The following is a 20,723-nucleotide window of genomic DNA, read 5'->3' as shown; positions in this document are numbered from 1 at the left end:
CATCTAAGTTCCTCAGGGATATGGGCTTATAGTTTTTTTTTTTTTTCTTGTTGTATTTCTATCTGGTTTTGGTATTAGGGTGATGCTAGCTTCATAAAAGGAGTTGGGAAGGATGCCCTTTCACTGATTATGTGAAAGAGTCTGAGAAAAATTGGTTTCAGTTGATGAAAGGTTGGTAGAATTCATCTGAGAAGTTATCTGGTCTCAGACTTTTCTTTTTGGGGAAACTTGTGATTACCTTTTCAATCTCCATGGATGTAGTAGGTTTGTTTAGGAGATTCATCTGCTCTGGGTTTAGTTTTTGTAGGTGGTATGTAGCTAGGAATTCATACATTTCTTTCAGATTATCCAATTTTGTGGAGTAGATTCTTTCAATTTCTTTATTTTTTATTTTTATTGGCAACTTCTGCAGTTGTAAACTATATCCCATGATAATTCCCTGTTCCCCCATTTTCCCCTTGGAAACTCCACTCTCCATCATATTCCCTCCTCTCAATCAGTCTCTCTTTTATTTTGATGTTACGATCTTTTCTATTATGATGGTCTTGTGTAGGTAGTGTCAGGCACTGTGAGGTCATGGATATCCAGTCCACTTTGTGTCTGCAGGAGCATGTTATAAGGAGTTGTACCTTTATTTTGGCTCTTTCTTTCTCTCTGCCACCTCTTCTGCAATGGACCCTGAGCCTTGGAACATGTAGCAGAGATATTGCAGTGCTGAGCACTGTCACTTCTTAGCACCATGGTGCCTTCTGAGTCATCCAAAGGTCACTGCCATCTGAAAAGAGAAGCTTCTGTAACCAAAAGTGAGAGTAGGCATGCGGTGTCCACTGTTGAGTATCTTCACTGTTTATTTCTCTCTCTCCTGTTGAACTTCCAGCTTTCTGTTAGCTGGTCTACATGCAGGAGGTTTTCAGCTCATCTCCAGCAGGATTTCTCAGTGACCTTGCAGCCCGAGTATGTGGAGTCTTCAGCAATAGGATCTTTTATTTTTCCCTATCCTTTATTACTAATTTATTTCCTGACAGTTCTACTTTCAATTTTATTCTTGCCTAAATTACAGTTGTCCTCTCAGTACAAATCTTTCAATGAAATCTAGTATACTTAGTTTCTTATATAAAGTATTCTCAAATTGTTTTATGCCTGGGATATTTGCACTTCTCCCTTAGGGCACCTTGCTTTGACTTGTTTGTTTTTATTCTTACCTTCTAGTGTTCAGTTCAGAGAAGCCTTTTCTGTCTGTCCTTTCTAAAGTAGCCTTTTCCTATCAAAGTGAAGAATTTTCAATCACTGCATAGCAATTTGTTCATCATTTTTTATGTTTTTAATTTTACATACAAATTTCTTTCCCATTTTAGTATTTGCACATGTTAGTATATATTTGGAACTGTTTTATTTTAGTTTTCTTTTGCATGTGTGTAGTAAGTATGGTGTGGTGTATGTGTGTGTGGTAGATACAAATGTAGGTGCTGATGTCATGCCCTTTGTGTGCACCTGCAGAGGCTAGAAGATAACATCCCGTGTTCCTACCTCACTGCCAGATGCTCAATCACCTTTCTGTTGTTGTTGTTGTTGAGATAAGACTCTTTGATTCTGGACTTGTTTTCTCCAGACATACAGAGCCATGCACAGCTGTTTATGTGGGGGCCATCTGTGTTTCCCTCTAGCCCTTATGCTGGTGTGAGAAGCATCTTTAAACACTAAGCAGTCTTGCCAGTCTCCCCACCCCCTTTCAATCAGCCTTAATTACAAACATCATTTTAGCTTCTGTCTTGAATTAGCATTTTTTTTAAAGAATAAGAGCTGTATGTTCTTGTTATTTATTAAGTATGACTTGGCCTCTCATATTATGTATTCTCAAATTCTTTTATGGCTAGGATATTTATGTATTTCAAAAACTAAGGCCTGCATTGACAGATTTTGTGCCCTAAAAATAACCATTTCCGTCAGACATGGTGGCACGCCTTTAATCCCAGCACTTGGGAGGCAGAGGTATGATTGCCATGAGTTAGAGGGCACCCTCAGACTACACAGTGAATTCCAAGTCAGCCTGGGCTAGAGCGAGATCCTACTTCAAAACACAAGCAAAAAATAATTCATAGTTTTACTTACTATTTTTTAACCTATTGACTATTTTGTCCTAGTCTTTTAAGAGCTTTTGAACAGGGTCTTGATATATGCTCAGAATGGCCTCACACTCATAGTCTTCCTGCCTCAGCCTTCCAGTTGTTGGAATTACGGTGATTATAAATGTGTACCACCACATATAGCTTCTATTCAGTTTTAAAACATGAATTTCTTTTTATTTTAACTTTTGTTGACTACCTCCATGCATGTACACAATGTATCCTGGTCCTAATCACCTCTGTTGTCTTCTCCCTCTACTGTCCTCCTTTCCCTGAACATTTGCTTCTTTCCAACAACTCTCTTTTCCATTTTGATGTCTCCCCTACCCTTTAATATTATACCAATCTTGTGTGCAGCTAGTGTAGTCACTGTGTGGTCATAAATGCAATCACCCCTTTTTCTCTGGAAGACCGCATTCCAAAGCAAACCTCCCCATCCTTTGGCACTTGCATTCTCCCCTCCACTTCTTCCACAGTGATCCCTTAGTTTGTTATGATAGTGAAGTCTCATATAAACCTGGAAATAATTTCTTGCCTTTTAAAGTGAAGGAATACATGATGTTTCACAGAATCATTATGCTATGGCCTTTACCCTTTAGAACTCTTTAGTAATTGTTTCATTTTCCATAGTTAAAGATAGTGAGAAGCAAAATGAAGCCATATTGATTTTATTGCGTTAAAGAAACAGATGTTCTGGTAATATATTTTTTCTCACATTGAATTTTATAGAAATGCATTTCAATAATTATTTCTTATTTTGGTTACTATAGAGGTCCTTCACGCAGACCATATTCTTGAACTCAAGAAAGTTTGCTCCTGTTATCTTTGATTTATAACTGCTTTTCAATATTGGTTTCAGTTCTGTCTAGGACTGCCATCTGTAATTATAATTTTGTTCTTTCTTCACTGTGTGACCATGTTTCTTTTTCATTTTTCTGTGAGTATGAGAAAACTTCATATTGTGGTGGTATTTTCTCATCTGTGTTAAATGTATTTATTTTTTTCATTTCCTTTTATTATTTTTTGACAGTATCAATATGTAAACCAGGTTGGCTTTGAACTTCTAGTGAACCTCTTACTTCTGCCTACCAGCTTCTGGGATTACAGGTGTGTACTGCCACATCTGGATTTTATCTGTTTTGTATGACTTTTTATATTTTATCACTTGATTTCTTTGTGTTTTTCAGAAAACATTCTTTATTCTTTGTTTTTCTTCATTTTATACAATTATCCTATGAAATACAGAGCAAATAATATCTTCTGCATTTTGGTTGAAGTCCTTTTATTCTCCCCACCTTTTTTGTTTTTGTTTGTTTTGTTTTGGTTTTCAATGTAGGGTTTCACTCTAGCTCAGGTTGACCTGGAATTCACTAAGTAGTCTCAGGGTGGCCTCGAACTCACAGTGATCCTCTTACCTCTGCCTCCTGAGTGTGCCACCAGGCCCAGCTTTTTTCCTGCATTTTTAAAAAATTTATTTATTTATTTATTTATTTATTTATTTATTTGAGAGCGACAGACACAGAGAGAAAGACAGATAGAGGAAGAGAGAGAGAATGGGCGCGCCAGGGCTTCCAGCCTCTGCAAACGAACTCCAGACGCATGCATCCCCTTGTGCACCTGGCTAACGTGGGACCTGGGGAACCGAGCCTCGAACCGGGGTCCTTAGGCTTCACAGGCAAGCGCTTAACCGCTAAGCCATCTCTCCAGCCCTTTTCCTGCATTTTTAACCCACAGAGAATCATGTAGTTTTCTTACCTTGTCAATTCTTAACAGTTCTTGCCTCTAACAAGTACACTTTACATGGCTCTTTCTTTCCAGCATTCTAAGTCGCAACACAACATCATCTATTTAGCCATACCTGATAAGTTATAGGGTGTTAATTAGGCATATAAATGGATTTAGAACAAGAACATATAACAAGAATGAAACTCCATGATGTACTGTGACAGATATAGTTTTATGACAGCTTATTTAAGATCTATGCAGGCTTTTATGAATATCTGTTTTGCTTGGTTGGAACTTCTGTGGTTTAACAGGTGAGAGACTAGGATTTGTAGTGATAATTTTATAACTTTATTTTCATGAAAAGTTGAAGGAAGGTGTGGTGGTTTCATTCAGGTGTCCCTCATAAACTTTTGTCCTCTGAATGCTAGGACCCCGGCTGATGGCAATTTGGGAATTAGAGCTTCATGGAGGCAGTTTATTGGGAAGAAAGCAGTGTATTGTTGGGGACAGGCTTAAAGGTGTTAATAGCAAGTTTGTTCTTGCCAGTGTTTGGCATACTCTCTTGTTGCTGTTGTCTACCTGATATTGGCCAGGAGGTGATGTCTATCCTCTGCTCATGCCATCATTTTTCCCTGTCATCACGGAACTTCCCCTTGAGTTGTAAGCTAAAATAAACTCCTCCCACAAGCTGGCGTTGGTCAGGTTTTTTTCTGCCAGCAAAGCAAAGCTGCCTACAACAGATGGTGAATTAGATAATGATGTCATTACCTAATATGTTCAACTACATAGATACATTTGATTTGTGATTTTAAAAAGCATGCTTTGAAAAATAATGTTTCATCTAAATTATTAAGCTTCTTCAGATCTTAAATGTTATATGTGACTTATATGTGTTATATGAGGCTTATGGTTTTATTTATGTAAAAAAATTATTTGTGCACACATGTGGGTGTAGGGGGCCCATGCTGGATTTGCTTTATGTGAACGTCATATGCTTGTGCCACTTTTTGTGTTCACCTTCATGCGAGTGGCTGGGGGAATTGAACCATGGTAGGTAGGCTTTGCCAGCAAATGACTTCAACCTTTTAGTCATCTCCCAAGCCCCTAATTTCATTTTTTTAAACTTTCAAAATTAGAGCTGGAGAAATACCTCAGAGGGTGCTAGGAAAATTAGATGATTTAGGTTTGGATCTTCAGAACCTAAGTAAAGCTATTTTACATAGTGCTAGTGCCTGTATTCCCACTGTGTTGAGAGCAAAATAAAATAGAGACAGGATAAGGCCCCAGAAGCTAGCTAGCCAGCTAGCCTGGTGTATGCCATAGAGACCTTGTCTAACATACAGTAAAAGGTAAGAACTGACTCCCAGGGTTTCCTCTCACATTCACGAGTGCCTACACACACATACACACACACACACACACACACACACACACACACACACACACACACACACACAGCTTATAAAGCACCAAAACAAAATACAAAAAATAATAACATTAGGGGTTGTGGAGATAGCTCACTTGGGAAAGTGCTTCTCCACAAGCATTAGAACCTGAGTTTGATCCCTGTACCCACATAAAAATGCCTGACTTTGAGACATGCTACTGTAATCTAGTGTTGGGGGAGAGGTGATCCCTGGGGCTTCCTGGTCAGCCAATGTAGCCTAATGGGTGAGCTCCAGACCATTGAGAGATCCTGTCTCAAAAAGAGGTGGACAGAATACCTAAGGAATAACACTGTTACTATCTTCTAACCTCCACCTCCAGGTGTATACCCCACACATTAAAAAATGGTTTGAAAACTTCATATGGCCCTTCAAAACCTAATTTTACATAGTACATATTTAAAAAATATCTTCTGTCTTGATTTTGTCAAACTTTGATTATTAAATCAAACTTCTTTCCTTGTAGGTAATTTACTCAAATTTGTGGAGTTACTACATAAATCCTAAGACTGCAGTAAGGTGGCAATGTCTCGGGAACCCACTCCACCTCTGCCGGGAGATATGTCTACTGGCCCTATAGCAGAAAGCTGGTGTTATACACAGGTACAGGCCATTGAAAATGCATTTATCTTATGTCCCATACATTTTATAGTCATTTGAGAATGTTATTGTGAAAAACTTTTATTCAGGTTAGAAGAGGATATTTTACATGTAACAGTTTAAATGCATGAATCACCGTTATGAAAAGTTTTTTTTTTTTTTAATCTCTTAGGTTAAAGTAGTAAAATTTTCCTACATGTGGACCATTAATAACTTCAGTTTTTGCCGAGAAGAAATGGGTGAAGTATTAAAAAGTTCAACGTTTTCTTCGGGCCCAAGTGACAAAATGAAATGGTAAGGATTTCGTTGCTGTTGCTGCTTTGCTGTAGATTGCGTGGGTTTTTTGTTTGGATGTGATTGTCAGCTTCTGATGGGGTTGTTTTAATTGATGCTTTTGTATGGATGGCATTAGTTTGATCTTGCATTAAATTGGTGATTCTAAATAGTATGGAGGATCAGAAAGAACTAAGAGTATGTTTATAGAAGTGATACTAATCAGCAGATCTTTTCAGTATTTGTTTTTATGCTTCAAATATTCCATTCCTATGGGTGACCTATTGTTGTATTTCAGGTGCCTGAGGGTGAACCCAAAGGGATTAGATGATGAAAGTAAAGACTACTTGTCCTTGTATTTACTTTTAGTCAGCTGTCCTAAAAGTGAAGTTCGAGCAAAATTCAAATTTTCCCTTCTGAATGCTAAAAGGGAAGAAACAAAAGCAATGGGTAAGTGATTGGCAGACTGAGTGAGGCAGTCTCTAACTACATACTGTGACCTGGGTACCTTACCTAGAACAGCTTGGGAACACACACACGAACATGCATGTGCATGCATACGCACACACACATCTGCTTAGCCCAAAACATTGATTTAATTTTAACTTTCCAAGCAGAACCACACTTGTTAACAGTCCTTATCCTTTATAAGTCATGTGACATTTCACCTGTCATTTGGAAAAATAGTTGCTATTAGGGCAAGGTACCTTTTGTATATGTAAACAGAGTTTCTCTTCTCCAATGCTGTTTAGACAAGTGACATAATTTGGACAATGTTACAAAGGAGATAGAGGGACTTAGTATTTTGTCACTAGGAGTTTTTTGAGCAGTAGATTCAATACTAATTGAAAGAAAAATGAGTTTTTCTTAGACTCAGAACCTATTAGATTCAGTCCAGGATTCATACACCCAGCACCAGCTGAAGTGTTTTAGTCTGGAGCTTTATGATAGAAGAATATTGGAGAAACTCTATAGTGTGTCTAGTAACTCATGAGTTGCCATATTGAGTTTTAACTATTTATTAGAAGTGAGTCACAGAATTAAGTAATTTTTAACAAAACAATAACCACAGTTTTAAATAGTACCTTTTACTAGTGAAATAATTTGTATTGTTACATTGTGTGTGTAGTGGTTAAAATAGTGGAATATCTCAATAAAGTTACTAGTTTTTTCACTGTGATTTTAATATGAATACATGAGGACTAATCACTATCAAGAGTCTAGCATTTGAAATGCTTTAGATAGTAAAGTCTTTAATGAATTATGCTAACCACATCTGTTACACTTTAAGTCTGTGAGTTTACTTAGGGATGAGAAAATTATGTGTTTGTACTAAATAATGCAGAGAAGCTTTCTAGCTTTTTATAACTTTGGGTTTTTTCCATAATTCAGCAAAACTTAAAATCAATAGCATAGGTTTGACAGGAGAGCTTACTAGATGTCCTAATGATTTAGACAGAACATCCATTTTTAATGGGAGAAACAGGAAATAAAAATATGCTTCTAACCCAGAAAGATACTGGTTTCTAACAAAATTTTCATATTTGATGACGAGTAGTATGCCCATGCCAGTGTATTTTTACCCTATTTCATGTGTGTGTGTGTGAGTGATGTGTGTGTGGAGAGAAAGCAGGGGGGATTAATTTGGTCTGGATTTTCTTCTTATGAGATCCAAAACTCTTAAATCAAGCTAGATGACTATGACCAAAATTTGGGTAGCAAGATAAAGTGATCTGTTTCTGTTTTGACTTAACTTGTTAGGCTATCTCATTTATAAATAAACATAACGGAGATAATACATAACCCACATACATATCATGCATTAGCTAAATCACATATTTTAATATTTCATTTCCATACTTTATCATTATAAAAAATGTCTCTTTGATAACTTGCTTTATTTTAACTTCTATTTTCTACCAGAAAGCCAAAGAGCATATCGATTTGTGCAAGGGAAAGACTGGGGATTTAAAAAATTCATTAGAAGAGACTTTTTGCTTGATGAAGCTAATGGTCTTTTACCAGATGACAAGCTTACATTATTTTGTGAGGTGAGTATATATATATATATTTTTTACTATAAGGAACTCTATGGTTATGTTTAATGATATGGCTAAAGTATAAATGAGATTAATATTGCATATGCTTTGAAAATCAGGTAATTTAGATAATTTTAAGATTTTATTTATAAATGTTTGACTAGAAAAATAGCTGACTACATTCTCTTACAAATCAGTAGGGTTGTTCAGTCTGAAATATGTTTGGCATATCTCTGGTTATAAATTCTATGTTTTGTTTTTTCTTTTGAGATAGTCTCACTTTAGTCTAGGCTGACCTGGAATTCACTACGTAGTCCCAGGGTGGCCTTGAATTCACAATGATCCTCCTACTTGTGTCTCCCAAGTGCTGGGATTAAAGTGTGTACCATTGTGCCTGAGTATAAAATCTACAGACAGCTGTCCAACCATATATTTCTACTTCTTCCTTTTGATAAAACTGAATGTCCATACCTTTGTTGTGTACATTTCTGAATTACACAGACATGGATGGCCAATTTTTTAAAAAAAAAAGATTAATCATATTCTATGTTGTTGCTCAAAGTTTATGATTTTGAATCAAAACATACAACAAAGATTTGAAAGTCTTCTAGTCATTCAAGCAATTGGATTAATCAAACCTGTGTTAATATTCTAAGAACATGATATGAGATTTTATGATATTCACATATTTTGGCAAACATAAGATAAATTTATATGCATATATATATGTATATACATATGTATGTATGTATGTATGTATGTATATATATATATGTGTGTGTGTGTGTGTGTAGAAACTTTGTATGAACATATCATGTGTTGGTAACATTATTTTCCTCCTCCCTGCCATCATTCCACTGAGAGCCCTCCTCAGTGGGATTGCTGGTAGTCACCATGGGGTTGTGGGTTATGAGATATAAAGAGAAGTGGCCAGTCATTTGGTGGGGTGGGGTAATGCACCTGTATATTTACTTCCACCCTGTGGCTTTTAGAATCTTTTTGCCCCTTCTTCCACAAAATTACCTGAGCCTTGGTGGGTGTGTTTTAAGTACTTTAATGTTGATCTTTTAGCATTTTCTGGACTTCTGCTTTGGTATGTTTTGAGTATCATCAGTGTGTATCACCATTATTCTTGTGCAGGTTATCAGGATCACTATGGAAGCAGCACTGTTGCTCATCACCCCAACTATTCTGTGGTTTTACCTGGGCCCTAGCTGATGTGCAAGGGGTGGCTCATCTTATGATGAGGAGTAACCTCTCTCTTCTTGTCTTGTTGATAAATTTTAGTTGTCCTCAGTTTTTGCTGCCCTCTGAAAAAGAACATCTGATATTCCAATTGAAAGTGACATAAGCCTAGGTTAAAGGGGATGAACAATGTTAGAAAGATTTTGATTGGGTGTATCTTCTCTTTTGGCCAAAGACAATTAGGAGCTTCATTTTGATGTTCATGATCCTGATCTCCATAGGATTCTGATGTGGTTTCCAGTTCCACCTGTAGGTTCATTTTTACTGACTAGGTCTCTTAGCCAATCAGAGAGCCACCTAGGCTGAGTGCCACTATTGTGCAGTTATGTACATCTTGTCAGGCTGGTTGCTTTCATATAGCAATATCCCCTACTTGCTCACAGTGTTATTGGCCATTTTCCCCCAGCAGTTCATATACAAGCACTATACAAGAACCACATGGGAAGTGTCCTCCTTCCAGATCTCTCATTCTCTGTCGGCAGCATGTGGTGTCTTCAGCAATAGTGACTTACCTTTTATCTCAGGCAGGTAACTAGTATTTTGACAGAAGCCTTTCTTATTTTGGAGACCTTGTATGTCTTTTCAGCAAACAGCTCAGTGTGGGTTGTAACCCATTTCTGGTACTGGGAGTTATAAGCCAGAGCTAGTTGGTTTAGGATAAGTCTTCATCCCTCCTTCTCCAGGGCCCTTCTTACCAGTTTTCCCCATACTCCTATTGAGAGTGATATCTTTTAGCCTTGTTATCTAGAAGGAAGGTTTCTCTGGTACCAGTTCCTTTTGGATTTAGTTTTGTGTATATCTCCCCATGGTCTTCCATTCCCCACAAACCCTCCTATCATCCCTTGAATTGCCTGTCAGGTATATCTTCAAGTCAAGCTGTTCGAAGTTAGAAACCACAGATGAGAGTGAACATGTTGCATTTGTCTTTCTGTTTGTGTGTGAGTTCACTTAATATGATCTGTCCCAAGTCTGTCCATTTTTAACACAAATTTCATTTTTCTTTACTGCTGAGAATTCCATTGTGTTTATGTACCACCTCCTTATTATCCATTGGTCAGATAATAGGTATTTGGCTTGATTCCAATTCTTAGCTACTCTGAATAAAGGAGCTATAAATAAAGTTGAGCAAGTATCTCTGCATCTAAGAGTCGAACCTTTAGGATAGATACCAGTGGAAGAATAGCTGAGTTAATTGGTAGCTCTATTTTCATCTTTTTCAGGACTCACCATATTGATTTCTATAGTGGTTTTACAATTTCACATCCCACCAGCAGTGAATGAGCATTCTTCTTTCCCCATATTCTCACCAACATTCAAAGTTGTTTGATTTGTTTTTTTTTAATGATTGTTATCCTGACTGGATTAAGGTGGAATCTTAGTTATTTAATTTGCATTTCCCTGATTGTTAAGAAACTTTATTGGTTTTTCAAGGCAGGGTCTCACTCTAGTCCTGGCTAACCTCACTATGTAGTCTGAGGGTGGTCTCGAACTCACAGTGATCCTCCTACTTCTGCCTCCCAAGTGCTGGGATTAAAGGCATGCACCCCCACACCTGGCTGAAACATTTTTTTTTTAAGTGAGTACTGGCCATTTGCATTTCTTCCCTTGAGACTTTTTTATTCAGTTCTCAGCACTATTTTTAAAGTGGATTGTTTTTTTTTGTTGTTGTTGCTTAGATTTTGAGTTCTTTGTAGATTATAATTATTAGGCTTCTGTCAGTGATATAGCTGGGGAAGATTTTCTCCCATTCTGAGGGTAGTCTGTTGGCTCTGTTTATAGTGTTTGAACAAAATCTTTGTTAGTTTTATCAGTTTCCACTGGTTGAGTGATTGTTTAATTTTCTGGGCTATTGGGGTGTTCTTCAGGAATTTTTTTCCACTCCTATGTTGTGTAGAGTTCCCCCTATTTTTTCTTGCATTCATTTTTTAAGAATTTCAGGTCTTATATTGAGGGTCTTTAATCCATTTCGAGTTGATTTTTGTGCATAGTTAGAGGAGTGGGTCTAGTTTCATTTTTCTTTTTTTAAAAAAAGAAAAAAGAGGCTGCAAGACAGAGAGAGAGAGAGAGAGAGAGAATTGGCATACCAGGGCCTCCAGCCACTGCAATTGAATTCTAGATGTGTGTGCTACTTTGGTTGCATGTCGACCTTGTGTGTTTGCATCGCCTTGCGCGTTTGGCTTATGTGAGACCTGGAATGTCAAGCATAGGTCCTTGGGGTTCACAGGCAAGCGCCTTAACCACTAAGCCACTGCTCCAGCCCTTCTTTTCTTTTAAAACAATATTTATTTAATTTATGAAAGGGAGAGGCAGGTAGAGAGAAAGAATGGGTGTGCCAGGACCTCTAGCCACTACTGAACTCCAGACACATGTACTACTTTGTGCATCTGATTCACGTAAGTACTGGGGAATCAAACCTGGGTCTTTTTAGGCTTTACAGACAAGCACCTTAATTGCTAAGCCATTGCTCCAGGCCTGGTTTCATTTTTCTGCATGTGTCTTTCTGATTCGACCAGCACCATTTGTTGAAGATGCTGTCTTTTCTCTAGTGCACATTATTGGCACCTTTGTCAAATATCAAGTAGCTGTAGTTAATTGAACTAAGGGTTGATTCTTTAATTCTGTTCCATTGATCTATATTTCTATTTTTTTTGCTAGTATCATGCTGTTTTTATTACTATGGCTTTGTAGTATATGTTTAAATGTGGTATGGTGATACCTCAAGAGGGGTTTCTTTTGCTGTAGATATTTTTGGATATCTGAGGATGTTTGCTATTCCATATAAATTTTGAGAATTTTTTTATTTCTGTGAAGAATGATGCTGGGATTTTTATTGGTATTGGGTTGAATCTGTATATTTCTTTTGGTAGAATTGCCATTTTCACAATATTCTACCTATCCAGGAGCATGGGAGGTCTTTCCATCTTCTTGTGCCTTCCTTAGTTTCTTTCTTAAGTGTTTTTATGTTTTTATTATATAGATCTTTTAACTTCCTTGATTAGTGTATTTGATTTGTGTGTGTGTTTTGGTATTGAAAAGGGGATAGCCTTGATGACTTCTTTTCCTGTATATTTGGTTTTGGAATGCTACTTAATTTTTTTTAAATTATTTTGGCATCCTGCTCCTTTGCTGAAGGAATTTATCAACTTTAGAAGTCTTATGGAAGTGTCTTCCAAGTCACTTTTATATAGGAGCATTTCACATGCCAATTGGCTAGTTTGACTTCTTCCTTTCCAGTTTGTATCCATATTCCTTTTATATCCTTCACCTGCTTTACAGCTTGAGCTAGAACTTCCAGCACTATGTTGAAGAGCAGTAGTGATAATGGTCACCCCTGTCTTGTTCTCAGTCTCAGTGGAAACTCCTTGTATCTTTCCCCATTAATTGTGATTTGGGCTTTATGTGTTTTCTTTCTTTCTTTCTTTCTTTCTTTCTTTCTTTCTTTCTTTCTTTCTTTCTTTCTTTCTTTCTTTCTTTCTTTCTTTCTCTTTCTTTTATCATCTGTCTGTGTCTTTTATTATATTGAGATGTAAACCCTTTGTGCTTAGACTCTCCAGTATTTTGATCATGAAGTGATGTTGTCTTTCATTGAAGGCTTTCTGTGCAGCTGTTGAAATGATCATGTGGTTCTTCTGTTTATTTATATGCTGCATTACATTTATCAATTTCCATATACTGAACCATCCCTGCATCTCTGGAATGAAGCCTGTTTGATCAAGGTAAACAATGCTTTAGATGTGTTGTTGAATTCAGTGTGCTGAAATTTTACTCAGGATTTTCGCATCCATATACATGGGGATATAGGCCTATAGTTTTCTTTTGTCATTGTATCTCTGTCTGGGATTGACATGAGGGAAATGCTAGCTTCATAGAAGGAATTGGGGAGCATTCCTGTTCTCCAGTTATGTAAAAAAGCTTGACAAAAGTTGGTTCAGTTCTTCAATGAATGTTTGGTAGAATTTGGCTAAGAATCCATCACGTACTAGACTTTTTCTTTTAAGGAGGTTTTAATTGCATTTTCAATCTCGTTGGATATAATGGGTTTGTTTAGGAGACTTATCTGCTCTGGATGTAGTTTTGGTTTCCTCAATTTCTTCCAGGTTACCCAGTTTTGTGGAGTAGAGGTTTTAGAAGTATATCCTGATGATTCTTCTAATTTCATTGATGTCCATTATGACCTCTTTCTTTTCATTTCTAATTTTGTTAATTTGAGACTTCTCCTTTTTTTTTGTTTGATTAATTGGCTATGGGTTTATCAGTGTTGCTTATTTTTTTCATAGAACCAGCTCTTTGTTTTGTCAAGTTTTAAAATTATTTTCTTAGTTACCAGTTCATTAATTTCTGTTTTGGTTTTAATTGTTTCTTTCTGTCTGGAGCTCTTAGAGTTGGATTTTCTTATACCTTTATGTGGATGGTTATTAATTTGAGATGTCTGTTTAAAGGTATTTAGTGTTACAAACTTTCCCCTGAGGACTGCCTTCGTTGTGCCCCATTAGTTTTGGTGTGCTGTTTTTCCATTATCATTCAGTTCTAGAATTTTTACAATTTCCATTTTGAATTCTTCCACAACCATTGTTTAATATTGTGTTGTTCAGTCTCTAGGATCTGATATCTCTCCTGTTGTTTCTTTTGTTGTTAATTTCTAACTTTAAAGCATTGTGTTCTTTGTGGATGATAAGCCCATGATATAATGAAGGAAGTTATGCCTAATTTCATGAATTTATGGAGGCCTGTTTTATGACCTAATGATCTATTCTGAAGAAGGTTCTGTGGGATGCTGAGAGAATGTATTCTGGGGAGTTGGGGTGGAATGTTCTGTAGATGCCTGTTAGGTCTAATTGATCTATGGTGGTGTTAAGCTCTCTTGTTTTCTTGTTGACTTGCTGCTTGGATGATCTGTCTATTGATAGTGGGCTTTTGAGGTCCCCATACTATGATGCTATTGGGATTTCTTTCTGATTTGTTGTCTAGTAGATTTTTCTTTATAAAATATGGTATGCCTGTGTTTGTTGTATATAGATTTTTGATTATAATGTCCTTTTTTGGATTATTTCCTTGATGAGTAAAATGTGCCATTTCTCCTTTTTGATTACTTTTCCATTTGCTTGGAAAATAATTTTCCATTGTTTCAGCTTGAGGAGGTGTTTATCCTTCATGGTATAGTGGGTTTCTTTGAGACAGCAGATTAGAAAGATCCCCTTTTCTAATCTATCCTATTAACTTGTATATTTATGGGTGACTTAAGACCAGTAATATTTAAAATTATTACACTAGGATTTTATTCAGTCCCTGCAGTGCTGTAGGTTTTATGGGGTTTAGTGCTTTCTTGGGCTTTGCACATTCTTGTGTTTGTTCTACTTGTGGTTATCTTGTTCATCCTCTTGTAGGCTCTTGAGGTTGGTTGTCCAACTCTTTTGTGTGGAATATTTCCTGATGTATTCTCTGTAGGTTTAGCTTTGTGTTCATGTAATTATTGAGCTGGCTTTTGTCATTGAAAGTTTTCCTTTCTCCTTCTATTATGACAGATACTTTGGCTGGGTACAGTAGTTTGGGTTGGAAGCCATAGCTTTTTAGACTTTGAAGTACTCCATTCCAAGCTCTTCTGGCTTTCAGAGTTTTCATTGAAAATTATAAGGTAATTCTAATGGGATTGTCTTTTATGTAATGTGTTATTTCTCTCTTGCTGCCTTTAGCACTATATTTGTTAAGAATTATATTTAGAAAAGTACTAATACTGCCTCTGCCTGTTAATTTATGCTTCAAACTTGTCTACTTTGAGGGAGTTTAGACTTGTTCCTATAATTTGTATCTTTAAATAGTTTATTATCATGAATTCTTGAAATTTATCTTTGAAGAAAATTTAACCATTTATTCCAATACAATTTTATTGAAATGTTTAAAGTAGTTAGTATATGTCAATTTTAAGTTAACATTGAATATATTTTAATGTGTTAATGTGGACAGAGAAGTATGCATGACAACTTTCTTAACTGCTTAATTAGTAAATGTGTAAAAATTAGCAGAATTGCCAAATAATTGTGTATAATGGCATTGCATTATAATGATGAAATATGTGTTGTAATGAAATAATGGCCTCAGAGGCATATTTTCATTTGGATAAATGAACTATATAATTAAATTGTTAGACATAAAATTATTTGCTTGTTGGAGCACATGATATAAGTCTCTTGGAAACTTTTTTTTGTTGTTGTTTTTGAAACAGAGTCTCATGTATTTCAGTGGTCCCTATAACTCACTATGTAGCTGAGAATGAGCTTGTTTGAACTTTCGCTCCTCTTTCCTTTACCTCCTGTGTGCTGGGATTGCAGGCATGTGCTCCATGCTTGGTTTTGTGTGGTGCTTGGGATCAAGCCTAGGGTTCCTGAATGCTGGGCAAGCAGTCTATCAACTTAGGTACACCCCAATCCCATTAGAGGTCTCTTGCAACACTTTCTATTAAATGATTTAGAGAGAAAAAAAAACTTTTTGTGTAATAGACAGGTGTGCTAAATAATATTCTAAATAGAGGTTTACTATTTAAATGTTTAGTACCCTTAATGTAGAATCTTACAAAATTTTACTAGTTTTCTTAAATTTGAACATGCTATTTTCTCTAAATATCATCTTAGAATTCAATGGGTCTTAAAGTTTTTTAGTCCAACTAGAAAACACAAACAAAAAACAATATCAGTCCATCTTTATTATACATAAACCTTTAGAAAATAATCCTTTTTATAGAACTAAAATAATTCTTATTAATAAATATTTTCTTAAGGCATGTACTGGAACCTAGACCATCAAGAAATTCAGAATTAAGGCTGAAATTAATTTTAGAATTATTAAAATATATATATTTGAAGTTTGCTTGGTATCTATATGCTAACTTACACATGGCTAGTAACCCATAGAATTCATTATTAATATTTTTAAGTTGGTATTGGTCAGATTTATTTTTAGATCCTGAAATATGCTTTTTTTTTTTTTTTTACCAACTTTGATATTTATATCCTGGGCAACATATTTAGCATAGGTGAGCACAACGGCCTTTAAACATTTTTCATGCCCTTCATCCTTTCTTCCTCTCCTCTCATGGATGCCCTTCCTTCTACAGCATCTTCAGCACTGCTTGCAGAAGAGGAGGGAACTTTGCTCTGCACCCTTAAAGAACTGCCTCCTCCCCTCCACTGCAAGTGGTGCTGTAGACAGGTAAGGCAGGTGGGTGCTTCCCTTCTTGTGCAAGGCATAGCTTGGTCTTGCAGTCCATAAGGTGGCTGAAGTGGGGAGAGGTAGATGAAGAAACTAACAGCTCAGCTTCCTTTCTCAAAAGTGATACAGGAAGCAGAAATTAAGGAATAAGTAGGAGAAATAGAGTCCTGATGGAGTAACTTATCTTTTGCCATTCAATAGATGTCAAATAATGTGGTAGGCAGTTTGTAGATCCATACCACTCCCTGATGTATAGGAAACTATGTATGCTCAGAAAGATTTTATAAGCAGCCTTTCATGAAGCTAAACCCATGAAAATAGCTTTTCTCTTTTGAAATACTTATGGTACTGAGTGGAAGTTGGAAATATCCTTTTCCAACTCATTGACTACCTTGTTTATATCACCAGCATTTTAAAAAATGACATCTCTTTGAAAGATGAAAACCTCTTACCTATTACCTTTAGAAGACTGTAAATTGACCTCTTAAAGGTTCCTGTCTTGAAGTGTGGGGTAAGTAGTTAACTAGAGTGACTACAGTAATGTGCAGAAATGCCTAGCTTTTATGATTTTGTAAAGTTCAGACTTTTAAGAAGTCAGAACCAGTTATCAACTTAGTTTCACAGAAGAAACCCAGATTTGTAAGTCACACATAGTTGATTGTCCTTCAAATATTCATCTTCACTCTAAATGATATTCTTAAGGTTGAGTCAAAAGCATGTTTTTTTTTTTTTTTTTAAAGACTGTTAAATTAGTTAAATCAGGAAAGAATCTCAGCCTTCTTCCTGAATTTTTCTCTCTAGGTTTCATAAGCATATCACTGTCTGTTTTAAATAAGTAATTGAGATGAGTAAATTTTTTATCATTTTAAAATTAGATATAAAATGATCTCCAGAAATCAATATAGATCAAGTTTTTTATTTCTTTATTATTAGAGGCAGAGAGAGATGGGGAGAGAGAGTGGGTGTGCCAGGGCCTAGCCATTGCAAACGACCTTCAGACATATGTGCCACCTTGTATACCTGGCTTATGTGGGACCTGAAGAATCGAACCTGGGTCCTTAAACTTTGCAGGCATGCACCTTAACCCTAATCTATCTCTCCGGCCCCAGATCAATTATTAATTAGGCTGTTATTTTCTGCTTTACGAATCATCATTTGAGTACTGATGAATGTGTTATGTTAATTATACATCTTAGTTTTTAGGTATGGTTGCTGTTCGAGATAGGTATGTCAGTAATACAATCCATCTGAATTATAATTGGTTATTCAGAATGCAACTGTATTGTCTTCAACTAGGTTGGAACAATTCATAGATTTTAAGAAAGTCTTTCCTAAACTAAATGTCATCATATTTTTATAACTCCAATGCATGTTTTATGCATATAATTGAATAGATCTATTTTCTTCTCCCTAAAAATTTCAGGAGTAATACCTAACAGGAAAATGAAATACCTTGTTCTAAAAAGCCTATGTGGTAAGCTCTGAGTATTAAAATACATCAGAACTTTCAGTTTATGTACCAGTGGCTTTCAATATGTGGTATAATGTAGCAACCATGTGAAGAGTAGTTGAACTTTGTTTTATGTTTTGAAGTTACCTAAGATATTAGAAACAATTTGCATGATTAAAAACAGATAAGATTTTTTTTCTATTTTGTTTTTTTTTTTTCTGTTTCATTTTTATTGACAACCTCCATACATTTACACAGTATACCCTAATTAAAATCGCCCTGTATTACTTTCCTTTGTCTCACCTCTCCCATTCCCCCTAGAGTGGAATAACACTTTTTGGTAGATTTATATATGTACATAGGCTCTTGGCTCCCATGTTTGAAAAATATAATTGTTGTAAAAATACTTTTTGATCATTATTTATTATAAGGTAATATTACTAATTTTAAATAATACTAAAATATTATTTAGTACAGAGTGATTAGGAATCTCATGCTTTATGAATAGTTTTTTGTAATATAAATTAGCATTACAATTTAAGATACTTTATTTTCATTGTCCTGATACCATTTTGAAATGTCTACAAAATAAAGGTAAGGGATCAAATAATTTCTTTGACATACATAGTTCCAAAAGGCTAATATGTTACTTTGAGAATGGGCGTAGTTAATAAAGAATGTCTAAAGGTTTCTAACTTTTCTGTAAAAGTGTTCATTATTTAACATGAGGTATATGTTTGTACTTCTTAGTGAGTCAGGCTTCAAAACATTTTGCCGTACATCTTTATTACAGATTATGTGTTAGCATATTAGTAATTTTGGTCTATTTACTTGTTTTCATCTTCTTGTACCTCTTTATGCTGTAAAATATGAGTGCAGTTATCAATTAGTTCATAATGAGCAACACCAAAATTTAGCACTATAAAACAATAGATTTAAAGATGATTTAAAGTGTTCATTTTAAAATGTTAATTTGTTCTTAACTATTTGCTTTTGCTGCTGAGGAGGTATTCTGTAATTTGTTAGTTGTAATATAGAACTTTCCAACATGATATATTAGAGTAGCTTTTCATAAAAGTGGTGTACAAGACTTAAGATTTTATTCATCATATAATTGTCTTTAATGGAAGGCAGTGTGTGCCATATTACATGAGGAGATACATAAAAGCAATGTCATAGTAATATCTGCTTCTATTTACTGATTACTTCACAGATACCTTTAAATTTAACTGAATGACATTTGTATTAAGCTTTTTGAACTTCTATAAAATGTTCCATAAATGCGAACCTTAACAACTATAGTTGCTCTGTGGAAATTTTGAAACTTAAATATTTAATTCAATTTTACTAAATATTTAAATCTACTAGAATTGAAACTTTTAAGAATAATATTTGTAAAGTTCCAAATTTATGTATGATAGATTATAGTCCTTTTAATATACCTTTTAATATTGTAAAAGTCATTACATGTATAATAAAAATATTGATAAGGGCTGAAGAGATGGCTTAGCCCGTGAAGCCTAAGGATACCAGTTCGAGGCTTGATCCCCCAGGACCCACATTAGCCAGATGCACAAGGTGGCGCACGTGTCCCCATTCTCTCTGTCTGGCTCTTTCTATGCCTGTTGCTCTCAAATAAATAACTAAAAATAAACAAAAAATTAAAAATAAATAAATTTGTAAAAAAAATTTTGATAAATCTGAAGTCTAAGTGAAACACCAAAAACTTTTTTTCTTGTCCTCATATAAATGATATCTCCTTGAAGTTGACATTTAATTGTGTATTTTCTATTAGTAAGTAGTTTTCTAGTTAAAATAATAACCTTGCCCATCAATTGATAAGCTATTTATTTTCATAAAATGTCCATACCGAAAAAAAAACTAGTTTACTTCTAATTATTCACTTTACTTCTTCCCTTTAAGTTATATTCTTAAATTCATTTTATTAGCATTAGTATTTTTGATCAAGATACATTGAATTATCTAGGAGTTTTACAGCTGAAAATTTAAGTTTAGACATAGTAGGTACCTATGATAGTATTATGTGAAATATTTTTTTTTCTTGCTATCTTTTCTTTATTAGGTGAGTGTGGTCCAAGATTCAATAAATATATCAGGACATACTAATACTAATACTTTGAAGGTTCCTGAATGTCGACTAGCAGAAGACTTAGGTAATCTCTGGGAAAACACCAGATTTACAGACTGCAGCTTTTTTGTGAGAGGACAAGAATTCAAAGCTCATAAGTCTGTGCTTGCAGGTACTTTCTATTTTTGAGTAATACAATACACTTGTAAAATAAATTCATGCATTAAATAATGAGGCTTAATTTTGTTACAGCCCGATCCCCAGTATTTAATGCAATGTTTGAACATGAAATGGAAGAAAGCAAAAAGGTAACTGTGGCTTAAAGGCTTAATATTTAATTTATACATACTTGTGTAAAATAATGGAATAGAAACAGTAAAAATAAGAGTTCATGTTTGTGTTCTTAAATTGTGACAATATGGAAGTTTGTAGAAATAGTAGAAAACAAGGGAAAATGTATTTTTAATAGAACAATAGATACAGCTGAGTGTGGGTGTTCAGTGAATATTCTAGTACCTGTTTTGCTGCTCA

General features: G+C 35.2%; 1 protein-coding gene across 1 annotated transcript in view; it reads left to right on the top strand.

The window, feature by feature from the left end:
- Positions 1–20,723, top strand: part of Spopl (speckle type BTB/POZ protein like) — a 59,654-nt gene that overhangs the window by 23,288 nt on the left and 15,643 nt on the right. Inside the window, exons 2-7 of the mRNA XM_004651812.2 lie at positions 5,760–5,896; positions 6,066–6,187; positions 6,465–6,616; positions 8,090–8,217; positions 20,187–20,364; positions 20,445–20,500. Of these exons, the coding sequence (XP_004651869.1) occupies positions 5,819–5,896; positions 6,066–6,187; positions 6,465–6,616; positions 8,090–8,217; positions 20,187–20,364; positions 20,445–20,500 (714 nt within the window). The 5' untranslated portion in view covers positions 5,760–5,818. The remainder of the gene's footprint in view (positions 1–5,759; positions 5,897–6,065; positions 6,188–6,464; positions 6,617–8,089; positions 8,218–20,186; positions 20,365–20,444; positions 20,501–20,723) is intronic.

Source organism: Jaculus jaculus, chromosome 4 (assembly GCF_020740685.1).
Source record: "Jaculus jaculus isolate mJacJac1 chromosome 4, mJacJac1.mat.Y.cur, whole genome shotgun sequence".
Lineage (NCBI taxonomy): Eukaryota > Metazoa > Chordata > Mammalia > Rodentia > Dipodidae > Jaculus > Jaculus jaculus.
This window is presented reverse-complemented; position numbering and strand designations above follow the sequence as displayed.